This window comes from Solanum verrucosum, unplaced genomic scaffold, assembly GCF_900185275.1.
Source record: "Solanum verrucosum unplaced genomic scaffold, falcon-dt-bn FXZP01000088.1, whole genome shotgun sequence".
NCBI lineage: Eukaryota > Viridiplantae > Streptophyta > Magnoliopsida > Solanales > Solanaceae > Solanum > Solanum verrucosum.
In genome coordinates this window covers 765161-786062 of record NW_026020077.1, presented here as the reverse complement: position 1 = coordinate 786062, position 20902 = coordinate 765161, and the positions used below count along the sequence as shown (strand labels likewise).

The 20902-nt window shown below is 30.4% G+C and overlaps 3 protein-coding genes across 3 annotated transcripts; all 3 read right to left on the bottom strand.

The window, feature by feature from the left end:
* Nucleotides 1-216: 216 nt before the first annotated feature.
* Nucleotides 217-2479, bottom strand: LOC125824121 (40S ribosomal protein SA-like). The gene is made up of 5 exons (XM_049503480.1): nt 2217-2479; nt 1296-1558; nt 1023-1220; nt 622-823; nt 217-470 (listed from the first exon to the last, which is right to left on the bottom strand). Exons 1-5 carry the CDS (start codon nt 2356-2358, stop codon nt 379-381), a joined length of 897 nt encoding a protein of 298 aa, XP_049359437.1. The 5' UTR covers nt 2359-2479; the 3' UTR covers nt 217-378.
* Nucleotides 2480-8205: 5726 nt separating this feature from the next.
* On the bottom strand, nt 8206-9662 carry LOC125824020 (DNA-binding protein LIV4-like). The gene is made up of 2 exons (XM_049503377.1): nt 9551-9662; nt 8206-9098 (listed from the first exon to the last, which is right to left on the bottom strand). The coding sequence occupies exons 1-2, from the start codon at nt 9660-9662 to the stop codon at nt 8206-8208; spliced, it is 1005 nt and encodes a 334-aa protein (XP_049359334.1).
* A 2707-nt stretch (nt 9663-12369) lies between these two features.
* Nucleotides 12370-19513, bottom strand: LOC125824118 (alpha-galactosidase-like). The gene is made up of 15 exons (XM_049503477.1): nt 19132-19513; nt 17486-17544; nt 17277-17333; nt 16461-16495; nt 16230-16333; nt 16047-16122; nt 15841-15899; nt 15442-15507; nt 15132-15215; nt 14783-14847; nt 14576-14658; nt 14382-14472; nt 13708-13757; nt 13483-13623; nt 12370-12706 (listed from the first exon to the last, which is right to left on the bottom strand). Exons 1-15 carry the CDS (start codon nt 19311-19313, stop codon nt 12617-12619), a joined length of 1242 nt encoding a protein of 413 aa, XP_049359434.1. The 5' UTR covers nt 19314-19513; the 3' UTR covers nt 12370-12616.
* Nucleotides 19514-20902: the final 1389 nt, after the last annotated feature.

Genomic DNA, 20902 nt, shown 5'->3' with positions numbered 1-20902 from the left:
TCTAACTTCTGATTTTTGATAAATTTTAATCATTTTAACTTAATACCAAATATACTAATAAACACTTCTTTTAATTTACACAAACACTCTAAAAAGATTAAAATACTTAAAATAAACCAATTCAAACAGGCTTTAAAAAGCAGAAACAGTAAGCAAGACTTGTTTTAACAGCTACTCTTATCATTTCCGACAAATTTCCAAACCTTGAGTCCTCAAAAAGAAGGCTGCACTAAAAAGACATGCTATAAATGATTTGAAATAATTTCGTACATCAACAGGTCCAAAATTTTAATAAAATTGCATCGTAAACAAAACCGTCTGTTATAAGAACTCACATATCTAATTTTAACCAAAAAGAACTTTCTAAAGGAGTCAAGTTCATTCCAAGCCAGGTGCTGGGGTAGGGGTCACTTCTGGTACACCAACAGGTGCAGGAGGAGGAGCTGCAGCATCCCAACCTCCCTCAGCCACTGAAATATATGGAGACAAAATATGGCATTATATATAGAAGAGAAAAAATACATCAAATCAGCAGACGTCAGAAAAGTTACTCAACCACGACAGATATCATATTCTTTTTTTTCTTCAAAAAAATGCATTCACAGAAAATATGTCACTAACCTGCTTCTCCAGACCAGCCACCGGTAGCTACAGGAACAGATGTTGCACCATCTGCAGCCCATTGAGCATCAGGGATTTGGCTGCTAGTCCAGTCACCACCAAGAGCAGCACCACCATATTCTGCATAATCAGCAATAGCAGGTACTTCCTCTTCTTGTTGATCTTTTGCCTCTTCAGGCTCTCTGTAAAAGAAGAGATCCACCTAACAGAGAATGAAATTAAATGTGAGAATTGATAGATGTTCAACTGCTACAAGATACATACAACACGTGTTTAAATTCTGGGAACACCAAATGAAAATGAAACTTGAAATCATTATTCAAACTTAAGAACAATTAAACTAGTACAGCAACTAAGGAAAAAATTATGAGCCAATAGATATCCTTCCAGATAGATTTTACCATGACATCCCACTTGGGTCCTGCGCTAATAGTACCGCGCATCTGCAGTACCATCCTTGCTAAGATCCAAAAGAGAACACCAATACTGTGCTTCCCTTTGTTATTGGCAGGGATACCAATGTCAACATAGCGCATTGGTGAATCAGTGTCACAGAAGGCAATAGTGGGGATGTTTCCAAGTGCAGCTTCCTTGATAGGCTGCAAATGACTCAAACTAGTTATAAAATGTCAACCAGCTAAAAAAGAAATGAGTGATATTACAGCAGTATCAACCTGGTGATCAGTTCTAGGGTCAGTGAGAATGAGAAGTCGTGGCTCGCTGTATGAAGTCTGAAGCTGATTGGTAAAGGTACCAGGGGTGTGACGGCCAGCAATGGCATGTGCACCAGTATATTGTGCGAACTTCAAGACGGCTCTCTGTCCATAGGGCCTGGCAGATTGCACAATGATGTCCTGAGGATTCTCAATAGAAACAATAACTCTAGCTGCCATATGCAGCTTATCCCATGTCTTTCCAGCGTTAATAATGTAGATACCTGGGAATAAAGGATCGATCAAGATACAAGGATAGTTGTTAGTTCTTGCTAAACTAAGAGATACATTACTCTTCTAATACCATGATTATGAAGTCAAATATATAGCCCAGCCAGAATACAAATTAATTAGAATCAGGATTCATCACAACTAACATATCATTTTACCTAATAATAAATCAACAAACAGATAGTATAAATATCAGACAAAAAATAGGCATAATAAACAGTAATTCATTGTCAAGTGATCTTGAATCTGCTATTCGTCCACAGATAAAAAAAAATCATAGCATAGTAAAACACATAATCTATATGGATCGCACATTAATTACCTGAATGTACTAGCACTATAGAGTCAGATTATTATTTTTCAAACATAATAACTAAATTAAACATGCAGCCTATGACCAAACAAGAAAATATTTTCACTAGGTATATGGATTCACTTTTATCCCCTTCAAATCACTAGTAAGTATCAATATCCTATTCTAACGAATCTAGTAGCTTTGACGAAGTACATATTTATAACCATATATTCCGATACCAGCACGTAAATACTAGGGGAAAATCATGTAAATACCTACTAAATTATCATTATGGATCTGGAACAGAATGAAAATGAGGATATTTGCAGTTTAGTATAGTGAACTATAGAGTATACCGTCGTTGCGACGCTTGAAGACGTAACGTTCCATTTGGAAGTCACAGTTCTTAGTACCGAGGTGGACTTCAGCTGCCAACATCAGCTGTATGTCAGCCTCTTTCGTCGTCAATGTCCTTGGTTGCTGTGTGATTGCCGCCATTGTTATGCTCTGTTACTCTCCCTTAGCTTCCTCTGCTTTTAGGGTTTCACTGCGGCTGGAGGGAAAACACTAAAGGGAACGCAGAGCCATTAAAAAGCTCCTTTCGTTGGGCTTTAATGTTGGGCTTGGGCTTTGCTACCTTTTAAACCCTAGTGATTCAGCTCTTACAATGGAAACATGATTAATTTTTTTAAAAAAAATATTAGTAATGCTTGATTATTTTAATTTTAGTAAGGTAACATTTTAACAACATGAAATGATATCAATTTTAAGGAGTAAATTGACTTGTTAAACTTGTGTGCTATGCTAAAATTAAATGAGTCAAATTTATATTCACCTCTCTCAATTGGAAAAAAAAGTTCTTTAAGCAAAAAGTTTGAGATAACCTTAATTACGATCGGAAGGAATGAGATGCAAAAATAGCCCTAAATTGAGAACGAGGAAAGGGGAATTTATATATGTAAAAAAGATAAAAAGGGGTCCTCTATGCAGTGGTGGACGCAGTAAAAAAAAAATATAATGAGGTTTTGTAGGGCTTGAACACATGACCTCATAGAGTTTTTGCAATCTCCTAACCAATAGACTAAACCTTCAACTTGTTTCAAGAGGTGTCAATTCATGTATTTATATTTATTAAACTAAATTTTGACCTCTATATACAACACAATTTTCCGATGAAGACCAAGGGTAGGTCCGCCCTACGGTAATATGTTTGACCCATTTTAATTTTAGCGGGTCAACCAAGTGGAACGGGTCAATTTACTAATTAAAATGGTAGACTTTTAAAAAAATGACTTAAAAATCTCACATTAGTAGTATTTATCCAAAAAAATCTTGAATGATTTTTTTTAGGTGAAATGATAATAAATAAATGACATTTTTATTATAAAACAAAGAAAAATAACTTTTTGAGATAATTATCTATAGTTGAGAAATCAAGTCATAAAAATTTAGATGGTATAATTAGAGGTATCAAAAAGACGGGTTGAGTTTGAATTTAGACAAGACAAAGTGAATTGAGTTAATAAACAGTCGGGTAATTTATTTGAAATAACCCACACAAAATTACTTAAACTGAAATGGACTAAAATATAGGTCATTACTCAACCCATTCATCTACTAACTTAACATGTTTTGACTTACTCATATTCAACCTAACCCTAAAAAATTTAATTATTTTATTTGTTCTTTTACATTTTTTTGTAGCACCTTGTAAAATCATTCATTTGCCACTTCTAATTTAAACTGATGCAGTAAATATTTGCACAACCTTAATCGGATTTACAAAATAACACTTTCACTAGTCACATAAAGATTAAATTAAAATAGGGTAACTTAATAGGTGTAATCTATATATCTATAAAACATAGATGTAAACAAGGTAATGTAACACCTCTTTATGGCCTTCATTCATATTTATTTATTTTTCTCTTCTTTTCTTTTTTTCGTTCATTTATTATTATACAATTATATATTTATAATTAAATAAATCATCATATTTACTATATCTAATTATATTTCATGAGTTACAAAAAAACCCTCTACCTATTTGCAATCTCTACTTAAATAACATGTCTCCTCAACTTCATTCTATCAAAAACTTTTCAATCCATCTATAAATAACAATCTTCTATGGAGTTGTTAGCTACTCAGTTTCATTTTCTCTTTTTTATTTTATTTTTATTTTTATTTTTAATCAATATATCTTCTTCCTTTTTAATTTTTTCCTTCATTTGGTTCGTTAATCATGTGATTAATAATCAAAAGAGGTGACATAGAAAAAGTGATGTGACAATTTATTATATCTTTTATGAAGATTATAGATATATTCTTCAAAAAAAATCTTATTCATATTGTCAAACACAAGTTCATCAATATGAAAAGAAAGTTTGATCACAGTGTAAGATTCACCAAAGAGAAACTGTTAGATTAATTTGATTCAAATTCATCAAGATATGACAAATAAAGTTTAATGACGGCGGCAAAGATCTTCAAGAGATAGTCAAATTAGTTTGATAAAGTAGAAATTTAAATGATTTACAAATATATATATACACACTTATTATTGCTTATTTTAGTACATTTAGATAGTTATTTCTCAAAATGGAAGAGGTATATCCTCAAGGACAAGATGCTATTACAAAATTTTACATTCTGTATATCAAAAGCAAAAAAAATGGTCTCCAACTAATAGAGGGAATCATTGGTCAAATTTTATTTTAAAAATAAATTTAATGTAATAAATTTAGCAATTACACTATTTTATTTCTTCAATCTTAATATTGTCATTTATTGCATTTTTGTGTGTCTCTCTTCAATATATCAATTATACTTTTTTTTTAATCTTTTATCTTATTTTCTAATTAAAGGATTAAAAGAATAGCAACAGTACTATTTATTTTTTTCAAATTCTTTTACTTTTTTACTCTCTTTTTATTGGTATCTTATTTTGGGTTAATTTCTTTTGCTCTTTATTCACTTTTTAGTTAGTAAATTACTATAAAGTTCACTCATTATTTATATTTTTAATGAAAGAAACAATAATGATTGTGCCCAATCGTTACGATCTTCTCATATTCTATATTTTATGAAATGCTACAACGTCCTTTTCATATTCCACTTTAATGGATGATAATAATTTTATTATTAGATTCTATACTTAGTTGTCATGATCAGTGGTGTACGCAAGATTTTTTTGCAAGCGATGTCATCTTTTAATATATATATATATATATATATATATATATATATATTAACTTTTTCTGGGTAGATTTTCATTTTGAAAATAATCTCATTAAATATAATAGTGCTACATATTTATTTTTATACAAATAGCAATTTTATCAGACGAAGACGTGTCCGTGACACCCCGGCCTTCCAAGATCCACCCCTGATCGTGACTAACCGTCCAATTTTTTTTAACAATAAGTAACAAACAGATTTTGCTAACTAAAAAAATTCTAAGAGTGTTTATATCACTAATCCATATCACAATCAATAGTGATATCTACTAAGTACATAACTTTTACTTTGCTTCTGTAAAACTTTCAAAGACAATAATTTTGTTTTAGATTTTAATTTGATTTTTCTTGATATGTATTGAGGTAGAAACTAAAACATACAGTCTAGTGAGACTGGAAGGAAAATACTTCTTCAGTCCGTGTATTTTATTTTGGTCTAAAAAAATGTGAAGTAAAATATGAATAATTATTTAATATTATACATCTAAAATAAATAGTTATATACAAACAAGATACTCGACAAACTCTTATTAGGTATTGAACCTGAAGCCTTGCTTAGGAGAGTTCAAACAAAAATTCACGTAACTAAAAGATAATTAATTAATTATATGACTAATAAGAGTTAACAAAATTATGATTTTATGACGTGTGGAAAGATGAATAAAAGGTTATTTCAGAAATTATTTAAATTTTTTTATTAATTATCTTTCAATAAATATTATAAACATCTTTTATCAAAAGTTTCTTTCACTTGGTGAATTATAAATTAATAATAGTTACTAATTTTTATCATCTGACTTTTTTCATTTTTAAATATTATGTTATGGAGATTGGAGAAGCACGTTTATTTATACACACATACGAGCAATGAACACACATAATTTATTTATTTTTTTAAAAAAATGCTTAGGAGTTGTAATACTAAAATTGATATTACATGTTATTTTATGGAAGTAAGGGAAAAGCTTTAGGAGATGAAAGGTTAGAATTTTCTTTAATAAAACATAGTGTTAACAATAAAATGAAGTAGCAAAACTTAAAATCTAAATGAATTTGAGATTCAAAAAAGAATATTTTAAAATATTTTTAATTTTCAAATATAGTGAAAGCATTAATTCTGTAAATCTAATGAGATTTTTTATAACCGTGCGAAGCACGACTAAATTTATTAGTTAATAAAGTAAAATAAGATTCGATAGTTGAGTGTATTGGATGATGACGTGGTTATTGAACATAAATCAACATGAAACAAAAAATGTGATATTAGCTTTACATGTGAGTTTGTCCGATGTCGTCCTTATACATGTTCTCATATGGTCCGAGTTTATATTTCTTGTTGAACAGGTTTTGGAGTTATAATGCTAGGAACATTTGGGTGACAAGTTGAGATAAGCAAGGCATTATCTAAGGTTTAGTTTTAAGCTAGATAAATTCTTGCGTGAATCTTGTCCTTGGGAGCTATTATTATTCTCAAGTTTTATAACCAATTACTCCCAAAGCTCTCAAATACAACTATCTCTAGCTTTTTTGATGATGTTGTTGGATAATCACGCGTGAGAAAGGTTTAGTCTATTTTATTACTTTTGAAAAAAAAAATACTTTAGTTAAAAATAAAAATAAATTAGAAACTAAGTGATAAATTTAAATTATCTCTTAATTTTCTGAACTTAACAAGTTAAAGTGAAAGGTGGGAGTAATATAGTATGTCATAATCTTTTTTATATTTTAATACGATTAAATCCTCATTTAGCTATTTTAATATACGTCCAAAGACCAAATATAAAAAATACTAATATATATCTCATTTCAAATTCTCCCAAACACAAAATGCACTATATAAGTTCAATACAAAACAAAGAAACAATGGGTTGTGATGCACTGGTGGGAGTGTTTCACCCTTAATCAGATGTCTCGGGTTTGAGCCCTGGGTATGTAGAAAATCTTGTTGGGAGCGCCACCCCCGAATGGGCACTGCAGTGCGCGATCCGGATTCAGTTGGAACTCCAATGTGGGCTCCGGACACAAGGTGGGAAACCAAAAAAAAAAACAGAGGAACACATTAACAATATAATATAATAATAATAATAATAATATATAAATAATAAAATTCCTTTAATTCATTTTTCATAGTCTAACTAAATAATGTATGAGTACTCCAGCAATGTTGTATTTTTCCACATAAATTATAACGGTTGAACTTATTTTCAAGGAGTAAGAACATTCATGCTGCAATCATGTGACTCAACACTGGCTGATATTTGTCCTTTAACTGATCCTTTTGTTGAATGCTGCAATTCAATCCAAATGATAAATTAAAATTGGGAACTTATACAACATATGATTAATATTGTGGTTTTGTGCAAATAGCTAGTATAGAGTAAATAGATGAAAGACTTACAGCCTATATATCTCTTGCGAATTATGGAAAGGGGGGTTGCCAATAGTATGTGTTGCTGTGAAATACTTCCCCAATCTGAGAGAAGAGGAGTGACCTAATCACTTAGAAAGAATCGAAATCATAGAATTTCTCTTCAGACACATCAATGCTGAGTGATGGGCATATCATGGAACGATTGATTTACTGTCCCAGGTCTCTCTTAGCTTACTTCAACCAAATCAGGACGGTATCTCTTACTGTTAGCTAGAACTTCTACTTGATCGGCTAATGACTTGTTCCCAAGTTTCAGAGTAATAGTTATTCTGCTATTAATGGTTTAAATTTATTTTTTGAATTAAAAGTGTTAAGAGAAACAATACAAATGGAAGATAATGATCTAATAAAAGTACTCAATCAAATAAAAAGATTTGATTTTTTTCAAAATACATATATTGCTTATAGAATAATATTAACAGTGCTTGTAACCATTACCTTAGCCCAGAGCAGTTTTTCGAAATTAATATTGATTAAATCTTATTTAAGATCAACAATGTTTCAAGAGAGATTGAATGAATTGACTATATTATCAATTGAAAAGGAATTATTAAAACAGATCAATTCTAAAACAGTAACTAATAACTTCGCATCTAAAAAAGCTGAAATTATAGATTTTAAATAAAAGTATGAATATTAGAAGCCCTCTCTTAAGTTGAGCTTGAGGCCCCCATCTTATTGAGTCAGCCAGCCCTGATACCATTTCAAGCAGCAATTTGCAGCAGTTCTCGTGGACAAGTTTTCACTTATTACACCCCATGCAATATTATCCTGTAGCATCCCATGGTTAGATTTCTTCTCTTCAGAAAGCTTCAGTCTCTGATCGGTGTTTACTAAATCAAACAAATTCTGGTACTCCTCCTGAGTCCATTGTCCTTTATTCTGATTGGGCAGTTTTGGCCTTCGCCATGTATCTTTCACATGCCACCGATGTTTTTCAAGTTCATCAGCTAAGATCCTCCAATTGTTCCCATGCTCCTTCTGGAACTTTCGTACCATCTCATACTCTTCTTCAGTCCATTTACGTGATTCACTCCTTCGAAACAGGATCTGCGCACGAGAATAAACTGCAGTAGAAGGCCTGTATGGTATAGCCCTCCCTATTTCTTTCCAGCAACCCTTAATTTCAGTATAAGATCTAGCATTTAAAACCTTTTTCAGCCCTTCTTTGCCTAAGTTATGTATCTCTATGTATTTATGAACAGCCTCTTTGACAATTTCATCTTCTAGCTTTGAGAATCGCTTGCCACGCAATAACTTTTCTTTCTCAATCTCATGCTTCTCATCACTTGGATCATTCAATGAAGGGAAAATCTGAACTTGACCTGAAAATCTCACTCTCTTTTCACTCTTCTCATGTGTAGGATCTTCAGAGCTGCGTCCTAATTTTACCATTTTTCTCTTTTTGATTTTACCTCTATCTGTTTTGTTTTTATCTTCCATCTCTATAGGTGAAGAAATATCACCTTCATTGACTTCAGCAGCAACATCTTCCTGCATATCCTCAGTATCATGTATTTTCTCCAGCTCATCCCTGCAGCTTTTCTTCAACTTCCTACTTTTATTACCTTCAACAAACAGATAGAATAAACATCAGAGACAAAAAATAGACATAATAAACTAAGTAATTCAGTGTCAACTGATTCTGCATCTGCTATTCTTCCACAAATGAAAAATCGTAGCATATGAAAACACATCAAGAGAAAAATGGATTGCACATTGATTATCTGAATGTGCAACCGGGACGGACCGGAACCGGAACGGAACTGGGCACCACGGGACGGAACCGAATCGGTACTATCCGGAACCGGTAACGGACCGGAACCGGTACCGTACCTCCCGGTTCCGTTGCCAGCCTTAGTGCTAGTAGTATAAAGTCAAAAATATTTGTTTTAAAATCAGAAAAACAAAACGGAAAATACTTTTCGAATTTACTTTTTTCTAGTTTTCAATCCTATTCTTAGGAATCTATCAGCTTTGACGAAGTGCACGTAAAAACTAGAAAGATTAATGTAAATACCTACTGAATTATCACAGTTCTTGGTGCCGAGGTGGACTTCAGCGGCCAACATAATCTGTATGTCAGCCTCTTTCGTCGTCAATGTCCCTGGTTGCTGTGTGATCGTCGCCATTGTTGTGCTCTGTTACTCTCCTGTAGCTTCCTCTGCTTTTAGGATTTTACTGCGGCTAGAGAGAAAACACTTTGGGAACGCAGAGCCATTAAAAAGCTCCTTTCGTTGGGCTTGGGCTTGGGCTTTGCTATCTTTTAAGGGAAAATTACGTGTATAAGCAAACATATACTAGTTAATTACTTAACATAACTATAGTTTGTCTTAATTACAATTCGCGATCTACTTTTAGCTATAATTACACGGCTCAACTACTTGTTTTGTATAATTCACACGTTTGTATAATTCAGATTTTATATAACTTTTGTATAATTCAAAATTTGTATAATATAATTTGTATAAATGTTTACACTTTTGATGTTTGTAATTGTATAAATTCGTTATTTTGAGTTTATACAAAAATAATTGAATTATACAAATGTACCCGCAAATTATACAAATCCACGAATTATACAAACAAGATAACTTAAACTGTAGCCACAACTCGTAAATATGCAAACTATATAGAACGTAATTAAGTTTATTAAAGTGGCTATTTGCGAAAATTCCTTATCTTTTAAACCCTAGTGATTTATCTTACAGTGGATAGCTTGATTAGTTTGTTTTTTTAAGGGAAAATACATCATTACCCCATTCAACTATAACACTTTTTCTAAAAAGACACGAAATCTTTGAAATGGTCCTACTACCCCCTTATTCTTGTTCAAAGTGGATTTATTACCCCCTTATGATCCTATGTGGCACATGGAGTGTAATTCACTCGCCACTAGCGAGTGAGACAAAGTAAAAGAAATGTTATTTATTTATTTTAATATTTATTCAATTAAAATATTATTTCCTTTTACTTTATTGGTTTTATGTTTGTTTTTTTAATTTTGTACCGTCCTTCATCTACTCTTACCCAGAAGAGTTCTCGGACTCATTTTTAGCTGAGGGAGATCTAATAAATGAGATTATTGACAGAGAAACAGATGAAAGCAAAGTGAGGTTGCGGAGGAAGATCGGAAAGGGCCGGTGAGAGAAGCATCGAAGATTTGACGACGACGAAGGGAGAATCGTCGGGGTCACGTTCAAACCCAGTAACAAATACCCTATCTGAGTTAGAGAGAATTTCAGTCTTTGTAGATACAACAAATGTTGATTTTGAGCAAAAATTAAAGGCGAAGTACACAAAAATGATTGAACGATCGAAGAAGAAGCGCTGGAGATTTGATAGTGTTTTTTATTTTTCAATTGTATTTTTGATTTGCTAGAGAAAATGGTTGAGATGGTGTTAAAGTGTGGTGGGTGGTGGCTATGGTGGAGAATCGCCGGCAGCGTGAAAGAAGAGGTCACCAACGGCAGTTGAACATTGAAGAAGAAGAAGAATAGAGATTTTTTATTTTTTTTAGAAAACAAAATAGAATAAGAAATAACATTAACATATATGAAAATGAAAATAAAAATAAAAATAATTGACACGTGGTAAGTATCAGTTGGTGCGTGTCAAATGGATGACTTGACTCTGAATTTGAGCAAGTCAAAATGAATTGAATTGATAAATAGTCAGGTTATTGACTTGAAAATTGAAATAACCCACTGAAAGTTACTTAGACTGAAATAGGTTAAATTGCAGGTCATAAATCCAATCCGTTTATTTATCAGTTTAACCCATTTTGACTCACTCAAATTTAATCCTCCCTTTGACACTTCTAATTTAAATTGATGGAGTAAAAATTTGCGCAACCTAAATCGGATTAAAAAAAGAACGCTATCTCTAATAATGTAGAAATTAAATTAAAATAGGTTTAACTTGATAGGTGCAAGTAAAATACAAACTTGGTAGTTGAGTGTATTAGATGATGACACGTGGATATTGAAGTAAAAACATGAAACGACAAATGTGATATTAGTTTTCCATGTGAGTTTGTCCGGTGTTGTTATACATGTTCTCAGTTTGTGATTCTTATTAAATAGGTTCTGGAGTTATAAGGTTGGAAACATTCTGATAACAAGTCAAGGTAAGCTCAAAAAATTTATATTTTTGAATAATTTAAGATTCTCTCCATTAGTTATACAGTCTAATACATAACGAAATTCACTCAAGGTGTTACCTATGGTTTAATTTTGAATGTATTCCTATCCCTCATTTGTATTCACAGGCTATTACACTCAAGTTTTATAATCAATAACTCCTAAGCTCTCAAATACTACTATTTCTTGCTTTTTTTATGACATTGTTGGACAATCATACTTGAGAAGAGGCTTAGAGCCTGTTTGGATCGACTTAAAAAGTAGCTTTAAGTAATGACTTTTAAGTCGAAAAATAAAAAGTAGAGAGAGACCTACTTTTGATTTTTGACTTATTTTAAGTCATTTTTTACTTTGTCAAACACTTCCTAACTTATTTTAAGTTATTTTTATATTTGCGAAACACTTTCAGAAGTAAAAAACTAACTTAAAAGTAGGTGTGACCAACTTTTAAGCTAATACAAACACCCTCTTAATCTATTTCATTATTTTGGGACATTATTATAATTAATAATTGTAAATTAGAACTGAAGTGATAAAATATAACTTATCTCTTGTTTTTTTTTTAAAAAAAATGATTGGACAATTAAAAATAAACGGAGGAAATAATAGAGTATGTCATAATCTTTTCATATTTTAACATGATTAAATTCCCATTTAGTTATTTTAATTTACATCCGAAAAGCAGATACAAAAAAAGATATAAAACATAATGATATATATCTCATATCAAATTCTCCCCACACAAAATTCACTATTTAAGTTCGATACGATACAAAGAAACTGGCTCTTAACTATATAAAATAAAAGAGAATATACTAATTAATAATAATTACAAAATCCCTTTAATTTATTTTTCTTAGTCTAACTAAATGATGTATGAGTACTCCTCCAGCAATGTGGTGTTTTTCCATATCAATTATAACATTTGATTAATGTGGTTGAACTTATTTTGTGGGAGTAAGAACATACATGCTGCAATCATGTGATTCAACACTGGCTGATATTTGTCCTTTAACTGATCCTTTTGTTGAATGCTACAATTCAATCCAAATGATAAATTAGAAAGTGTCAATTAAATTAAAATTGGGAACTTACACAACATATGATTAATTAATATTGTGGTTTTGTGCAAATAGTCGACCGGTCAATATATATTGTAGTAAGAGATCTCTTGTTGTTTGAATCCTAAAAATAGAATCGTCTTTGATATGATGCTCTTTACCTTCAACTCAACACATTTTGGGTAAAATCCAAATATATGGACACATTTAGTTGAATCATCTTTTTGCCCTTTTTCTCTCACTATATATAAACAACTCATGACCCAAAGGGGATACTAAATATCATGAGAATTTTTTAAAACTTTTTGCTACTATTTTGTAGCTTAATGCTCGATAATAATAAGAGATTCGATCATATTAACACATAATTGCATAAACATATTCTTGAGCTTAATGCTCGAAAATAATAAGACATTAGTTCAAGGAGCACTAAGAAAACAAATACTAGTACGTACTAAATATTTTGACTTAAAATTTCAATTCGATTTTGCTATTTTCTACTAATTGTAGATAGTTTTTAAAAATTAGACTTGAATTTCTCCTATATAGAACTAACAATAGTGATCGAGTAAAGAGTTCCACTCTGGCCCTTTTAAAAGATGTGTGGTCTCTTTAATATGACTTAGACAACCCTTTCCTCTTAAGCTAACTTCTACGATTAAGTTAGGCCTAATATTAATTTATTAATTGATCGTAATATCAAATATGAGGAATTTAATAAAGTAGAGTAAAATAAATGAAAGACTTACAGCCCATAAGTCTCTTGCATCAACAACAGTGGAAGAATCAAGGCCAATATCAGACCAATAAGCAGTTATATCAGCCTTTGATGATCCTCTGTTCCATAGCACAAGTGCTACTCTTTTCCCACTTAAAGGCCCTGCCCAAACCTGTTTCAAGTGTATATATTTACTGGTTTTTGTAATTTAAAAAAGAGTTAATTGGAAATACAAATTATAATTTAAAATATTTACCTCCAAATCTCCATACTGCTTAACTCTTTTACCTTGAACTCCAAGTTTATCTGATCTCAATGTTAACAAGTAAAAACATGTTATGTTCTTGTCTTCTACTACGTACTATTCATCTTATTAGAATACAATCAGGGGTGTTAAATGAACGGATTGAGTTGAACTAGGAAGAGAATAAAAATAATTGATGAAGTGCACGAGTATTTGATTTTGACATAGTCATTTAACTTTGTGGTCCTTTTTTAAGATTATTTTTATATATATGTCCACCCATTTTTGGATAACTTATGACATACTTCAAAATTCAAAACACATTATCTGAAGTATCATATGGTTAACATTTGAATAAAAATGACTGAAGTTTAGGCAAAAATGTACATGATTGAAGTTTAGGCAAAAATGATTGAAGGCCAACCGTATTTGCTTCAACTTAAGATAGAAATACTTGAACTTCACTCATATGTAACTTCAGACATTTTGTCAAGCAGAACTTGAGACTCCTTATGGTTTATGCATGAATGAGTATATATGCAACTATGAGATGAGTTAAATGGGGCGGCTAAAAATTGAATTGGATTAGGTCATTAATCCGCTCAAATTTAAACAAATCATGTTTTCATGTGTTAATTTTATCACTCGCAAACGGAATCAAAATAAAAAAAGGCAAAATCTTTTACCTTGATTGACTGCAATGACCTCTGAGTTGCTTAGAATGTCATGGGCAGTATTATCCATTGATCTTAAATCACAACCTATAATTAAAGGTGCCTATAAACAAAAAAAACACAAGTATATCAATGACAAATTAAATTCCATCTTTTTCCAAAAATTTATTAAATTAAAAATTCAAATTATAATAATTAGAACTTACTTTTACTAATGCCCAAATACTGAAATGAGAACGATATTCTCCAAAATCCATTCCTCCATTTCCAACTTCTAACATATCTGGATCTGAAATAACAAATTAAAACCATGTAACTAAAATCACTTCAATTAAAGTTAATAAGAAATTTAATTTTAGTTTTTATAATTAATGAAAAATAAAATACATAAATTTTTGAGAATTAATTTATACCATTCCAGCCACCTGGACCAGCATAAGATGCCCACTGGTCATTCAAATCTGCTCGAGAAGTCATACTGCATCGCGAAACACACTAACATCACTATTTTATTCATTGTCATAACGTTTCGCGTAGAATTGTTTAAACTCTAAAGAATAAATATGATAAAAATGTGAATATTTATAAGAAAGGATTTAAAAAAAAAAACGTACAAGTTAAATGTCTTTAATCTGATTCGATCAAAAATGGGTAGAAGAATTTACGAAAACAAATAATTTTTTATAGTCTCTAGTAGTTGACTAGTTGTGAATAATTGAATAACACTTCAAGTTATTTATTTTTATAATTTCTATATTTTACCTGTTCCAATCATCAGTAATATCTCCAGTAGTTCTCCAACTATTTCCAACAGAGGAAGCCCACGTGGCAGGATTATCATCTCCCCTGAAATTGGGAAAATAACATATTGAAATTCTTAGTCTATAATTTTAGATGTGGCCGAAAGAATTAACCTAAATAGTCGCTTATAAACTGCTTAACTAACGAAAAATAGTCAATGAATATATAATATATATAATAAATGTATAATTAGTGAGTTGTTTATATATATCGACTAAGAAAAATAAACAATAAAACTGACTAGCTATTTGCATTCAAGAAATACACTCACCATTCACACATGGAATAAAATATAGCCCTTCCAGAGTTTTGTAAAGCATTGCTCATTATGGGATACCTGTTTCATTTAAGGAAACAAATATTGTTAATTATGGGCATTTTAATATATCTCAGTAAAAGAAGAAACAAAAGGTATATATATATATATTCTTGTTGAGAAAGGAGGAAATGGTAAAAATAAATAAAAAATTAATTCATCTCCATGGTGTTTACATCAAATCAATATATTCAAAACATATGTTATCTGCGTACATGAAATTTTTGTATCACTTAACTATTTAACTATTGTCATCTTTCATCTCATTTATTACTTAACTATAACAAAATATATTGATTTGATGTAAATATCGAATGCATATAAGTTATTTTTCGAGAGGCAAATGGTAAGTACCTTTCTCTTGGACTTCGATTCTCATTGTTACAATTATCATACTTCAAGTAATCAACACCCTAAGAAAAATAACACAAGTTAACTATTGATGATTAAATGCAAAAGTAAAAATAATAAACTCAAATATAATCTCCATTCTCCACAATTATGTATGATTTTTTATTTTTTTTAAATGTGTGTATAATGTAGGCCAAGCAAACACATACCCAGGAAGCAAAAGTTTTTGCGTCTTGTTCTTCGTGTCCTAATGAACCTGGCATTTGTTTACTACACGTCTGAGTCCTGCATTACAATAATAGTAATAATAATAAAATGGTTAGTTTAAATAAAAATTATGACTAAAACTGTAACTAATTATTATTTTAAAAAATGTTAATTGGTAGATTTACCCAGCATCAGAATAAACTCCAAGCTTTAATCCTTTGCTGTGAACATAATCTGCTAGTGCTTTAATCCCAGAAGGAAAAGTTGAACCTTTAGCAACCATATTTCCCTGTTAAAATGTATGATAATTTGGTTTACGATCAAATATTTATACATAATAGTAAACTTTTTTTAAACGTATATAATATCTATGATTTGAACAAAAACTATTAAATTACTGACAACCCATAGAGTACCTGCGAGTCTCTATTGCCTTCGGCCCAACAATCATCTGAAGGAATAATATACGATAAATGATTTGATTAGGAATAAAATTAAAAAGCAAATTTTTACTAAACAGTATGGCCTCGAAGCCTCATTTATTGCATTTAATAAATATTTTAATTATTATAATCATATAGATCTCATTCATTCAATTTGTTTATTTCTTATGTCTAAACCTTAATTATTTAATGTGCGTGTTTTTTTAGGTTGTAAGTATTTAATCGGTGGAAATTATTATAATAAAAAACTAATATCATTAAGACATTAATTCGAATATTTTCACAAAAATAGTAGTTCATCAATTTCATTCACTCATTTTTACTGTCATTATCATTCATCATTAACTATTGTCATTGTCACACACCGTTATTAATTATGTGTCACCATCCATCATCATTAGTCACAATTATTGTCACTATTAATCACTATAATCAATTGTCACTATTACTACCCATTATTTACAATTTTCACCACCATTAATTACCACATTATATATTGTCAATCACCATCACTATTCACTACCATTATTAGTTATTACTATCATCTATTATAACTATCAACCGTTACCCCCGACTACCACTAGCTACTATCCACCATTAGCCGATGGCATTCGACATCTACGATCGCAGTCACTATTACCAGTCACTATCATTACCAACCACAATAATATTCTTAAAAAATATTTGTTGATACATATATACTAGAATAATCTAGTATTCTATTAAATGTTATATTTATTAATATTTTAATAAAATAAATTTATATTGAATTTTAATATAATATGTTACCTATATTGATGTACTCATATCCAAGAGAAGCAAGTCCAGTATATACCATTGCATCAGCTGCCACATCAAAAACGCAAAAAGAGAAAAAAGTGACAACTGTTGTGCAGCTAGCAAAGGAAATGTTATATGGTACAAGTATGTATATTTATTTCATTTCATTTAATCACACTTCTCTTTTCCATTTCAAAGTAGAAAATAATTTTGCTGACCTGTTCCCTTTATCATGTTCTCATCTATATTGCAACCAAAATGATTCCAGCTGCTCCATCTGTATGAACATTATTTCAAATATTTTTTATAAAAATATAATTATATATTTTAATTCAGACATATTAGTAAAAAATTAACAAGGAAAATAAATATTCATATTCAAACGAGTGCTCACTAACTTTTGACTTTGAGCATGATTAACGGTAAAAAGTTACTTAAAAAGGGCTATTATATATTTAAAAGTCTTTGTTGTTATTCTACTATATCGTGCTTACTGGTTAGAAAAGACACATCTTCTACAAATAATTTATTATGACATTTCAGTTTGAATCATTATTTTTAGAAGTGTTAAATGGGTAAGTTGAACGGAATATCGTAAATGGAAGCTGGCTGAGTTAATAAATAGACTAAATTGAAATATGTTAAAATGTAGATCATAAATTTAATCATTTAGGGCGTTTTCTTGATTCCTTACACACATAGGCACACCAAAGAGGACATATATATTGTCGTAAAACAAAAAAAAATAATGAATTAATTATATTTTCATACTCCCTCCATTTCAAATTAATTGAATTGTTGAGATATTTCACACCCTTTAAGAAAAGAAGATTAAGACATAAATTAGGCATAACTTTCCATTTTTACCCTTATTAATTATTGTCAAATTTATGATTAAAATAACTAAATATTAATTAATCACTAATTCCAATACTAACTAATGAAGGGTAAAATTGGAAGAACACTCTAAATGTAGTTTTGAAAACTGAACAATTAAGTTAATTTGAAAAATGAAAAATATCTCAACAATGCAATTAATTTGAAATGGAGGGAGTATAAGTCAATTTTATTATGACTTTTAATAAGTAATATTTTCATAACGTCCTCTTTGGAACGCCTTTCTTATGGGAATGGATGGGGTCCACATATATGAAAAATCCAAGAAAATTATGTGCTAATTAATAAATCACTGGCTCGTCTGAAGTTTTTTTTTGTTTTCTTGTACGTAAAACGTTTTTGAATTTATAGAGCTTAATTAATTATTTTATTGGTACAACAAACATGTAGAGACAACTTTGACAAGTTCACGAGCTTTCATTATGATTCCCACCTACATAGCATTTCTTCATGGTTTCTCTTTCATTATAACAATAAAGGGTCCCAATTTGATAGCTTGCTTTAGTATGTATTAGATTTATGTATTATTGGTAGTTTGTGTGATATATATTTTTAGTTTATGTATAATTAATAATATATTTTATTTGGCTGGTATTAAGGTAGGTATAACATCTAATACATAGAAATTCATGAGATTAGTAATGCAAAATGCTTTAATGCATGTATTAACACGATTATTGTCTCTCAAAATCTTTTTCATATCCTTTTCATCATATTTATGAAGGGTAATTTTGCAATGTATGCTATGTCTAATACACCAAATTAGATACAGTAGAAGAAATAATTTCACCATAATTAATAAAAGTATTACTAACACGTCATATTTAACACTATTTTTATAAATGTCTTACTAACACACACTATATTATTCAAACAAAATCAACAATGTCTTACACTAATAATAATACGGTTATAAGTTTTGTACACCGACGGTAGATTATAAGTAACTTTGAAAACAAAATCTTACCCCATTTGCGGAGTTCGGCCAAGGCCATTGCCCAAGAGGTTTCTGCGGTTGAACTCTTTCGCACTGGAATTTGAATCTACGATCAGATTTCGTGGCTGTAAACGAGAATATATCGTCGGCGTCGTTGTTGCCAGACACAAATACAAGCAGCACCATAGTAGAAGTGGTGAAGTTGATGACATCCTTCTGTGGTTTTTCTGGTAGGCTTCGGTTTTGGCTTTGACTACAAAAATTGACGGTAATATTTAAATGTGAAGAAAGAGGTAGCCCCTTTAAGTGAAAGGGGAAATTGAAGCTAAACTTTGGGGTTTTAATGTGTGAATGAGCTATTTATATATAGTAGTATTTCTTAATGCTATGTGGGCAGTCGGTAGATGGAAATTTTAATATATGTATGTAAATAATTATCTTTTTTTTTTTTTTGTAAATTTTAAGTTTTAAAAAAATTTAAATTCGTGTCGTTATCAGGTGTGGGCTGATAAGGAAAGGTTGTTACTGCTTGAGGTGGACAAGTAAATCTGGCTGGGCAGATTTTTCTATTTATAGAGATATATATCATGACAAGTGACACTCTAGTTTGTGGTTGTGGACTTGTGGTGCCACAATGCAATGTATACTTTTGCCTCACCCCACCCCACCCCTACCCCTACCTATACCAGGGCGGAGCTAGTGTGTTGGTTATAAGTTCGATCGAATTCAGTAACTTTGATTTAAATTTTGAATGTATAGTAAAAAAATCATTGAATGTATAAATTATTAATGTAAAACACAGTAACTTAAAAGAATATAAATTCTAAATTCATAAACTTTAAATTCTGGCTCAGCCTCTGCGGTCCAAACACAACTCATCAAATCTTTAACTTTCAAGATTTCAAGAAAATTGTTACAGGTAGTTCTTATTATGTCAGCATTTACGCCCTTACTATCTATTGTCAGACAAATTTTTAAATGTTTTACTACTATAGACTATAGTGATCTATAACATTTCCTCTAACCATAATGGTGGACCAAGACCAACATTACTTTTGTAACTGTTTTGTTGAATATGAAGTCCAACTTTTTTTTAAAATTAAGATAAGTATATTAATTTAATGAAATGGTGAAATGCACTTTACTCCATTATATTTGCCAAATCACAACCTAGATAGGATCGAAATCCTTGTCACGCATTGTATTTTTATAGTATGTAAATTGAATGTCACTATCTTGATATATTACCACAAATTCTCAACAAATCAAAATTCATTTTTCAACTTGTCAAGGACGATAGCAACTTAGAACAGACCATTATTAACTTATTTTAGTGGGTGTATTTGATTCCTTGGAAGTTACAAAGAATTCCTCATCTTGTCAAGGACGCATTGTATTTTTTTTAGTATGTAAATTGAATGCCACTATCTTGATATATTACCACAAATTCTCAACAAATCAAAATTCGTTTTTTTTAAATTGGCAAGGACGATAGCAACTTAAAACAAACCATTATTAACTATTTTAGTGGGTGTATTTGATTCCTTGGAAGTTGTAAAGATATCATAATCTTACCCAGAGGTGAAATTAAGATTCTAACTTTATGTATTATGAATTTTATAATTACGATTTTAAATGATAATAACTGAATTCTAAATTTAATATTTATACATATTTAATAAGCAAAATCCACATGCAGACTACCATCTCCACCACTGAATTTTTACTATTGGGACATATGTAAAATAGTAAAAATTTAATATGTATCTAAGTATAGAAATAAGACGAGTGTGGAGCTTCA

What these genes read in the sequence shown, in the direction of transcription:
- LOC125824121 (XM_049503480.1), bottom strand. Translation starts at nt 2,358, where the DNA reads ATGGCGGCAATCACACAGCAACCAAGGACATTGACGACGAAAGAGGCT. An exon ending in ACCCTAGAACTGATCACCAG is followed by an intron (nt 1,221 to 1,295) that starts GTTGATACTGCT and finishes AGTCATTTGCAG; the next exon opens with CCTATCAAGGAAGCTGCACT. An exon ending in GACCCAAGTGGGATGTCATG is followed by an intron (nt 824 to 1,022) that starts GTAAAATCTATC and finishes ATTCTCTGTTAG; the next exon opens with GTGGATCTCTTCTTTTACAG.
- LOC125824020 (XM_049503377.1), bottom strand. Translation starts at nt 9,662, where the DNA reads ATGGCGACGATCACACAGCAACCAGGGACATTGACGACGAAAGAGGCT. An exon ending in GAACTGTGATAATTCAGTAG is followed by an intron (nt 9,099 to 9,550) that starts GTATTTACATTA and finishes TGTTTGTTGAAG; the next exon opens with GTAATAAAAGTAGGAAGTTG.
- LOC125824118 (XM_049503477.1), bottom strand. Translation starts at nt 19,313, where the DNA reads ATGTCATCAACTTCACCACTTCTACTATGGTGCTGCTTGTATTTGTGT. An exon ending in GAACATGATAAAGGGAACAG is followed by an intron (nt 17,334 to 17,485) that starts GTCAGCAAAATT and finishes TTGATGTGGCAG; the next exon opens with CTGATGCAATGGTATATACT. An exon ending in AAGGCAATAGAGACTCGCAG is followed by an intron (nt 16,334 to 16,460) that starts GTACTCTATGGG and finishes ACATTTTAACAG; the next exon opens with GGAAATATGGTTGCTAAAGG.